Raw genomic sequence first — 10,008 nt, 5'->3', positions numbered from 1 at the left:
GAAATTCACTTTCAGCCAACGCACAAGTGGTCCCTTTAAGAAGAAAAAAACATCACACGCATCTCATCTCCGGACGGCAAAAAGGTCGAGCTTTTCCGACAGCCGGCTCCCGGTAACCTCGGAGAAGGGCCGCACAGAGCCCCTGCCGGGAGGCTCCCTCTCGTTACCCCGGTCTCGGACTGTCCGACCTCGCAGCCCTGGGTTACAGGAAGGTCACCCTCCAGCGGCAGCCTCGGCAGACACTGGAGCGGGTACACCAACCTGCTAACACAGACAAATCTAGGCTTTCTTAGGTACCGGCAAGTGCTGATGCCGTTTCCTCCTCTGAGCTACACCCCTGACAATAACACAAAGACATACACTTTTACAGAAGTAGTTTAAACTGGTATAAAGTGGTTTAAACACGTGCCCTGGGTCTGAAAATTCAAATATAAAAATCTGAACTTACTATAAAATACTCTAAAACGTTTAATACATGTATACAAAATTCAATTCAAAAATAACTCTCGGGAAGAAAGATGAAAGAGCTGTGAAAATGAGTCACTCAACAGCCACTCAACAGCCCAGCTCCGCGTTTTCTCCTCTGGGTCTGTCCACTTCTTCCGGGACGGACTGGCACTGATTCTGTCACGCAGCCCGCCTGGCTATGCACCTGCCGGCAGCACTGGGACTGAACCCACGGCCTGCACACCGAGCTGCAGCCTCAGCTCTCTCCACTCGTTATTTTGACACGAGCTCTCTCACTGAGTCACCAAACTGCCCAAGCTAGACTCACATTTGTGATCCTCCTGCCTCAGCCTTCGGCAGTATGCCACCATGCCTGGTTTAAATCGTTCAGTATGATTAAATACCTCCTTTTAGGAAAAGATTTTAACTAATCTCTCCTTTCATACTTCAAAGAAATGCACTACCAACTCAGCTAACATTTGGGTAACATTACGAGGCTCACTGGGATGTACCAGCCCATTAATTTAGGCAGAAAGAATAATGAAACGGAAACATTCGGTCAAAATCTCCCTTCTTTGAACAGGTTCTGCCTCCTCCCCAGCACGGTGGCCACCCCGGACAGCCCTGCCCAGGGACAGCTTTCTCCCTTGCAGGCGCAGACGTGGTCTGTGCAATACCTGGACACTTTCAGGGGACCTCACCTTTCCCGCCCCCCTCCCGCCTCCCGCCACAAGGGCTTCTGCCTCATGTCCTGGGGGACGGCGGTGTGCTCTCACCAGGGCAAATGCAAACCGCTTCCCTGGACGCCTGAGGACGGAAAAGACTGCCCTCGGGAAAGTGCACGCTCCTGCTGTGAAGAGAGCCTCATGGACTCGTGCCCCGCTTCCCTACAAGACGGTCACCAGACGCCCATGCTTAAAATTAGCGCCTGGCTTGGATGCAGGCAGAGCACTTCCTTTTCAGCTAAGTATTTTTAGGAGAACTACTTACACAGCTAAGCGTGTTTAGAGGAAACACACTGACTATTCAACAGAAAAGTAACCCCAAATATCCTCAGGGCAATCTGAGAGGAAAGCAGCGCCCCCACGGTGGGCCCGACACAACGGACAAGACCAGACACGTACGAACTGCTTCTTCTTGTCGGTGGAGAGCCGCGTCATCTCCTCCTTGTCTGCCTTCATCTCCTCCTCGTTGTACTGGAAGTCGCGAACAATGAATCTGCATTTGGGGAGAAACAAGCTGGCCCACACCATCCACAGCTGCTCCAAGGAGACGACACAAACAGGAAAAGCAGACTCACTTGTTCTCCCTGGCTTTGAGCCGGAAGTCGTCGACGGCCTTCCGGAACAGGGTGACATTGCAGAGGTAGCTGTCTTGGTCCTCCGAGAGAACACTGGGGGAGAGAGACAAGCTCGTCTCAAGCACTGCCCTTGGCAGCGTCTTCCTTCCAAGGGTGGGGTCGGGAGGGAGGAAGGGACGGACAGCAGGGGACAACAGCCATGCCCAGGCCACCAGAACACTCATCACGCGTCCTTCCGCTCCAACTCAGAGGCTGCTCAGGGTTCAGCTCTGAGGCTGAGGCCGCAGTGCCAACGCCTCCGCACCCTGTATCACCCAACTTCTTATGAACCAACGCCATCAGCCATGGACTGGGCCCGAGCAGCAGAACCCAGCTGCAGGCTTCGCAGGCACCGCGCCCTGCTCTCCCGCAGTCCGTGCACCCTCTCCTGCCTGCCGGCCCCGCATACCACGCCCAGCCTCGAAGCCCACACCTGGCCGGGCCCAGGGTGCTGCCCATGTGGCCGAGCCCCCCTCCAAACCGCGGAGTGTCAGAGTTGCAGCTCTGCGACTTCACCCCGAAGCCCTTCCCAGACGTGAGCGCCACGGAGCAGAACCACCAGAAAGGCCAGTGCGACTGTGGGGTGGGAAAGCTGCTCCTTGGAAGGATAAGCTGCGTGGCCCCTAAAATACGCCACTCCACTTCCGGGAGTTCTGCTGCCCCGGGGACAGCGCCCCTGCACCGGCTAGGAGGCAGGGTGGGGCTGTGGCAGGGACCCTGGGCCGGGCTTTCTGTCCTTGTCTTCCACAAGCTTCTAAGGTTTGTGATATTGCATAAATCACCTTTACTGAGATAGAACAGACAGACAAAAACCACACGGACTGCGTGGACACAGCTAAGTCTGGCCACCACTGCCAGCCACTACTACAGCCGCGCTCCCAAGTACTCCTGGGCCCTTCATGGCTTTGTTAACATTCAGTTTTCATTTACAATGAGGCACTCTTGAAATAAAATAAGTTTCATAAAACTGAAGGGGTATTTATGGGCTTTAAAGATACTTTGGTTTGGGGGCAATTTTTTTTTTTTTTTGACTCAGGGTCTCACTCTTGAGTGCTGGGATGACAGGCATGCACAATCAGCCCTGTAATCCCAACACTTGGGAGGCTGAGTCAAGGGGACTGCTGTGAGTTCAAGGGCAGCCTATAACCTAGTTAGCCAGACCCCGTCTCAAAAAAGCAAACCAAGTCTGTAAAAGCCACCTCAGCCGGGTGTAGTGGCCCATGCCTGTAATCCCAGCACTCAGGAGGCTGAATCAAGAGGATTGCTGTGAGTCTGAGACCAGCTTGGGCTACATAGTGAGTTTAAGGCCAGTCTGAACTGCAGAGTGAGATCCTGTCTCAAAAAAAAAAAAAACCAAAGCCACCTCATCTGCCTTCTCTGTCCCCAGGAGAAGTCCTACAAAGCTCAGGAAACACAGCCACACGTCGTCAGCGTGTGGCCTTTGAGCCATCTGGCATGCATTGAGCCGCAGCCACATGATGTCACCCCTGCCCTCGTGGGGCTCTCGGGACCAGATCCACAGAGGGCCTGGACAGGCTGACAGTACCCCAACTGAGAGGCATGAGTCTCGGGTGCACACAGGGCAGGGTCAAGGCCTCGTGGAGCTCAGTACCAAGAGGCACAGGCCATGCGGGGCAGGGCAGGGGCTGCCGCAGGTTGGGGTGAGTGTGCGGAGCCCACGGCCAGCAGGTAAATGAGGAGAGGAAATCAACGCCAAGGCGGAGGGGAGGAAGGCAAAAGCAGGGTGCAGCTTCGTGAGTGAAGACAACGGGGACAGAGGCAGGTGACAGCTGTGGTAGCCTCACCTGTGGTCCCAGCACTCGGGAGGCAGAGGCAGGAGGAGCGCGTGTGACTAGTTGGGAACAGTCCAGGCAGTGAGGGAGAGATGACGTCAGAAAACACAAAACCCTAACCCGGCCGGCTCAGAGGTTCTCAGACTCCAGAGGCAAACCCTTGGCAGAGGCCGACGGCGAGGGAGGGGCAGCCGCAGACCCTGGAGAAAGGTGCCAACCTCGAGATCCTCAGGGAGGGGACGGCTGCAGTCCCAGGCACAAGCAGCAGTGACAGAAGTGACACGGGAACTCAAGGGAAAGCGACAGAAGCCATGCAGAGAAGAGGCCCGGACCCCGTTCTCCAGGGAGTAGGAACCGAGCGCGTCCCCGCCAGGCCCTGCCAGCCAGAACTGTGCCCACCGGGGCCCACACACCCCGCAGCTGAGCCCGCATCCCCCTCAGCAGTGCAGCCCAGTCTCTGAGGGAACTGCGAGGCCACGCTCGGCAGCGAGGGCCAGCGCTCTCTGGGACCTCGAAGCCGCCCAGCCGCAGCCCCGCCCAGCCGCCTGCCCTGTCTGAGCCTGCGCTGGGCTGAGCAGCGGCCGCCGAGAGCCGCCATCGGAGCAGGTGCGGTGCCCAGGTCCCGCTCAGCAGGCCGGCACTGCACTTTCAAGTTTCTCTCTCTTTCTTAACTATGTTTGAGATCCAATCAGACTTTCTAAAATTTCAGGGTAGGAAAAAGGACAGTGGTCATGCGGCAGGCACATGGAGAGTGCCCCTCGACAACAGTGTCAGGAAGCAGCCGCCAGCCCCGCCCGCCCCCACCCTGCCGCTCACCGCGCACGGGCACCAGGGCCAATCCCGCCAACCAAAGGGCAACGGCTTGCAATATGCACACTCTGTGCATTCTAGAAGTAAAACTGTCAGCGGACGTGGCGGCACACACCTGTAATCCCCGCGCTTCGGGAGGCTGAGGTAGGAGGGTGGCAAGTTCAAGCCCAGCCTGGGCAACTGAGCAAGACCCTGTCTCAGAATAAACACAAAAAATGCCTGGGGATGTAGCTTGGTGCAAAGGCCCCAGATTCAATCCCTAGTACTTAGGGAAAAAAAGAGAGAAGAGAAACATTGTCTGTTTTAAGCTTGAGGATAGTACTTTTCAATCTGTTTTTCTACCTCCAAATTCCACTGTCCCTGTGGGCTGACCCACCAGCCCGGCCTGCCAGGGAGTATCAAGTGAGTGTCACCATCTATAATGCATCGGGCCAACTGGAGACTGGCATACAGCACTCAGAACAATGGACACGCAGCACTTACTCAGAGACCTGGGTTACTATGGCAACCCAAAGGCTTCCTTCACAGCCAGCTGTGAGTGGAGGGAAGGCCAGGCCAGGCCGGGCCAGGGCGAGCCCAGCCCACTCTGCACACTCCGGGCAGCTCCCAACTGAGCGGCCGGCGGGCACAGGTCGGGGACCGCGGAGGGCAGCGAGCGCCCTTGGCTCACCCAGATGACAAGCGGTCGTGGCGACTCTTCCCGCCTGCTGTCTTCCCCTTCCCACCACCAAGTCAGCTGGCCAAGGCCGGACCCACCCAAGGGATGCGCTCACAGCCTTCCCTCCTGAGCGAGCTGGGGCCGCCTGAGCAGCCCACGGCCTGCACGTGTCTTCCCGAAGGTCTCGGTGCCCTGTGTCCTCACCCCGTCCTCTGCCTAGGCTGGGACGGGGGCCGGGGGACGGGGCAGGGACGGCATCGTGCAGGGCGCCCCTCCCACGGGAAACTCCCCGGGAGCACCGTTCATGGCTCAGTTCTCTAAGAGCAACACTGACAGGACGTGGGCGCTACTTATGCTCCCAGACTGTCGGCATGCTGCTGGCCAGCCCTGGACACGGCCACGGGAAGGGCCCTCGTCAGCTTACAGAGGAAACCAGGCCAATGGACAGCCTGACCCCAGACCACACAGCAAGGGCGAGCGGAGGCACAACAGAACCCAGGCCCTCCCCGTCTCATGACACGACATGAGGGGAGAAACGACGTCACGGGCCGGCCTTCCTAACACGGCTGCTCCTCCACCTGTCTTTTCTAAGGTCTCCCTGAGGACTCTGGGCGCAGACACACGTGTCTCGGACTTTCTCCGAGAATACCTTGCGAGGCGGTGGCAGGACGCAGGGGAACGTATCCCAGAGCAGCATTAGAAGCCTGCGGGACCAGAGGAGTCCGGTCCTAGCCCTGCCACTTCAGACACCGGACACTGCGGCAACCACTTAAGCACCAGCCTCCCTCACCTACGACAGCGAGAACCACTTCCCAAGCAGTTTCGCAGGCAGGTGTAAATACTACACGCCACACTGTGTGTCAAACCGGGAAACTAGTAAAGACTTTTTTAAAGGCAGGAAGCGATCTGGCGTATCAATGGAGGGCAACACAGCACTCACGTGAGTGGCCACCTGGGCCACTTCTTTTCAAGAGAAACTGGGGAATCAATCACGCGCTGGGCAGCCCAAGGCCGAAGAAGGTTCCACACCAGAGACCTGGGTTTCGGTCCCAGCCCCGCCACAAGCAACGTGTGAGGCCCTGGGCCAATGGCTTCACCTGGCACGCTCCAGCCTCGGGCCTATAAACTGAACGCCTCAGCCAGCCTGGGCCAAGTAAAAATGCTGCTTCTGGAGTTATAAATTTACCACAAAACGAAGACGACGTCCAAACCGTTAGGAGGAACTCCAGGACACAGACAGCTGGCGGAGACCCCAACTTACTTGCTCGACCTGGGGACCACCATCTCGGCCAGCGTCTCGTACTGCTTGATCCAGTCGTTGTGGTTCAACCTGCCGGAGAGGTAGGGTCAGCCCGGCCGGACAGCAGGCCTGCTTCCCGCCGCACCAGGAAGGGAGAGCAGGGCGGGGGCGGGGGGGATGTGCAAAAAGGAACCGCGGCTACAGTTAACAAAGGTGTTCCCGCTGAGGACGGCTTTTGAATACACCGTGTGCTCCGCCTCGTGTCCAGCAACTGCCGCACAGGGGCCCGGCCGTGTGCTGGGAGAGGAAGCGAGCCCCGCGCTGACGCTCCGAGGTTTTCCACCTCTCTGGTGGGTAAGCGTGAGGCCTCGGGTACATGAGAACAGCCCACACCCAGATCACCGTCATTCTGATCCCGGCCAGTGTGAAGGGCTGAGAAGACCATGTACAGAAAGCACAGAGGGCGGGAAGCAGGAGGGCCGAAGCGCCCGAGGCCACAGGGCGAAGGCCACAGGCGTGGGGGGGCAGCTTTGTGCCACAACGCGAGACGAACGCAGCACACGCAAGCCGGGGCTGAGAGACGCAGTGTCGTGTGCAAGGCGCCACAGGCAGCCCCACGTGTCAGCTACGAGGGACAGAAAACTGTGAGACGCTGGGATTCTAAACACAAATTTTAAGGCAAGGCTGAATGAGACATACTGGCAAAGGTGATTTCCCCATGTGGTGCAAGAGCACAGATACACAGAAATGTATTATAAATAATCAGTGTTCCAAAATAGCAGAAAAATTGCATAACTACAACACTAAACTTGTGGAGTGAACCCCTTAGTTTTACACCCTTCTCCGCGTGCAGAGAGAAATCTAAGAGCCTACACAACACTGCAGCGCCACGAGCCCACGGAGCTGCTTCCCTCCCTTTGCTTCTGGCACTGCAGGGCCCTAACCTGACCAAAATGAGCAGCTTCCAAGCAAGGGAGGCTTCACACAAGCACGCTCTGAAAACAGCCCGGGTCCCCCCACAGTCCCGACAGGCAGACTGCAGTGTAGGACGAGACGCAGCTGACAGCCGTCTCCCACGGCCCAAGCTCCGACCTGCCGCTCTCGCAGGCCTCGCTTCCCCAACACGGACAGAGGGCCTGGTCAGAGGAGCTCCGAGGCAGGCAGCCCGGGAGCATGCTGCACCCACGGCACGGCCTGTGCTGGGGGGTGAAGTTCTTCGCACACAGAGCCTCACCTTTCATTTCTACATCGTCTGCGGCTGCTTCACTGGAGCCACACAGCTGACACGGTGAGACGCATAGTGATAGATCACACCGCCAGCAGAGCCAAAGGCACTTCTATCCCGGCTCAAAAATGCTTATTATCAGGCCCTTGACAGGAAATAATTTGCTCACCTTGATCAAATCCATTCTTTGGTTCTACAGGGCTCTAATTTGTCCAACTAATCATAGAGATTTTCCAGAAAAAAAAAAAAAAAAAAGACTTTCCAATTCTAAAAAATCTAAAATCTGTTTTTAAAAATCCCACTAATTTAGACCGGGTATGGTGACGCACGCCTGCTATCCCAGCAGGCTGAGGCAGGAGGATTGCCATGAATTTGAGGCCAGTCTGGGCTACACAGTGAAATCTTGTCTCAAAAAACAAAACAAAAACACTACTTTAGCCTTTCGTTTTTAGTGAGCCAACTCTACCAATCTGAAGTTGTAACTGTGTAAGCCACACAACAAAATGCTGGTGACAGGTCATGCTCCTTCTGTACACATTTTTGGAAAACCTCAAACTGCAGTACCAGACACTAACATTACCTGGACTTTCACAAGGAGATACGTACTTGGGAACGACCACCAGTAAGGTGACAAGGTATTCCGAGTCCAGAACAAAGTCGTCCTTCTTCACGATCTCCGCCAGACTTCGGGTGAGCAAACTTCCTCTGAGGAGGAAGGAGACGGTTAGAGAGCTGCGTGCTGCTGTCACACAAGCGAAGAGCAGACCAGCCATCTCCACACGCACTAAAAACACGTCTCACGAGAGGGCTCCGTGCCTTCAGCCTTGCGCTGCCTCTCATGGTTTGTGTCTAGCTGTCCCCCAAGGCCTCATGCAGTCATGGGGAGGGCTTCTGGAATTTTTGATTGGTCCGTGGTCCAGTGCTGGGATTATGGGTGTGAGTGCTACACTGGCCTGGGACAGGTAGTTTCCTTACAATGTAAGGCAGGGAAAGAGGCTGCTTGCGGCAGCTCTTCCCTTTCGCTCTTGTTGCTTCTGCTGTCTTCTGCTATCACAAACTGTTGCCCCCTACCATGTTCTATGCTGCCTTGGAGCCTGCTGATTATGGACTGAAACCTCCACAAACTGTGAGCTAAATAAACCTTTCCTTTAATTTGGGCATCAAGTATTTTGTCCCAACAACAAAAGAAAAGCAAGACACTACCCAAGAAGCCAACAGCCAGCCACCTCCACGGCGCCCCTCCAGTCTGCCCTCACAGCCTCCTCCGAGCCTGCTGTAATTGTGCTAACTCAGCCTTCCTTGCTGCCAGAGCCCGACAGAAAGGCTGCTCCTCAGACAGCAATTAAAGTGGACTTTGCTGTAATTACGGAGTCACATCCTCTAAGCAGCACCTTCGGTTTTCCCGGCTCCCTGACATCAGCTGACGCCAGCAGTTCTCGTCACTTAGCCCACTAATCGCTCTTTCCCACCAGTCTCTGGTCTTCCGGGGGGTGGGATGTGCCCGGGGCAGGAACATCCTGACCGGTTCTGGGACGACAGCACCTCGGGACCCCTTTCTCTGGGCCTCGTGTGCACACCTCCAGAGTTCCGTGCCGCGGCTGAGGACGTCTCACTCCGGGGGCAGTCACAGCAGTGGGAAAGCCTAGACTTGCATCACGACAGGGTTCTACACAGCAGGTCACTGCTCTGCAACGACCCTAGGCCTTGGCCTGGAACAGTCCACCTCAGAAACACTTTTAGTGAGATATCCCAAATGGATAAAGGGATAAATCATGACTTGCTTCACAGGTGTTTATGAAATAAACAACCAGCCACACTTGTTTCTGCCTGAATTCTGCAAACTTAGGTTAATGAACTTTTCTCCAGCAGACTAAAAACAACACCTCTGCCATCCCAGCAGCGGCGCAGCTGGAAGGCACTAAGCCCGGCACCCTTGCTCAGGGCAAGCCCCGCTCCCGCGGGCCCCGGTGCTCACGCGTTCTTTCGCTCCAGGTTCTGAAGATTCCCCTTCAGGTTGTTGTATGCGGAGGCGCGGGACTTCAGGTCATTATCAATCTGTGTTACTCCCTTCAACACAGAAAAGGATAAAAACACATCAGATTTTCCCGCATCAACTTCCATTAAAATAACTGAAGTAGTTGGACTTTTAACGTCTACAAAAATTACTACTAGTTCCTGATGTAAGAATATCCTATTCTCTAAAACTACATTAAAGGGTCACTTAAAAAATAACCACCTTCATTTTCACCACATGAATGTCTCCTAGTAATGTTTTAGTCTGCACGCAGTGTACCTGTCATTACTGTATTACGGTACTGCTTTTGGGGGGCCGTGGAGCACAGTGTCGGCTGTGCAGTCCAGAGCAGCCCTGACCTGTCTTGGCCTCTCCAGGGCCAGCACCACAGGCCTGCAATCCCACTGATATTTTACTGTAAAAATCATGTCAACGGGCTGCAGGCCCCTGGGGCTGAAGATGCCTCAGCAAAGGCTTCAATC

The 10,008-nt window shown here is 55.7% G+C and overlaps 1 protein-coding gene across 2 annotated transcripts in view; it reads right to left on the bottom strand.

The window, feature by feature from the left end:
* The window catches only part of Atp6v1c1 (ATPase, H+ transporting, lysosomal 42kDa, V1 subunit C1), a gene marked incomplete in the record, with an annotated part of 35,626 nt that overhangs the window by 2,587 nt on the left and 23,031 nt on the right, over positions 1–10,008 (bottom strand). For both annotated transcript variants that reach the window (XM_013512778.1, XM_013512779.1), the window contains 6 exon segments: positions 1–33; positions 1,572–1,665; positions 1,748–1,840; positions 6,309–6,377; positions 8,119–8,217; positions 9,488–9,579. In XM_013512778.1, coding sequence (XP_013368232.1) covers positions 1–33; positions 1,572–1,665; positions 1,748–1,840; positions 6,309–6,377; positions 8,119–8,217; positions 9,488–9,579 — 480 coding nt within the window.

The sequence above is a fragment of the Chinchilla lanigera genome, unplaced genomic scaffold, assembly GCF_000276665.1.
Source record: "Chinchilla lanigera isolate Chin_1 unplaced genomic scaffold, ChiLan1.0 scaffold00016, whole genome shotgun sequence".
Taxonomy (NCBI): Eukaryota; Metazoa; Chordata; class Mammalia; order Rodentia; family Chinchillidae; genus Chinchilla; species Chinchilla lanigera.
Note: the sequence above shows the minus strand (reverse complement) of the source record. Positions and strands in the feature narration are given on the sequence as shown.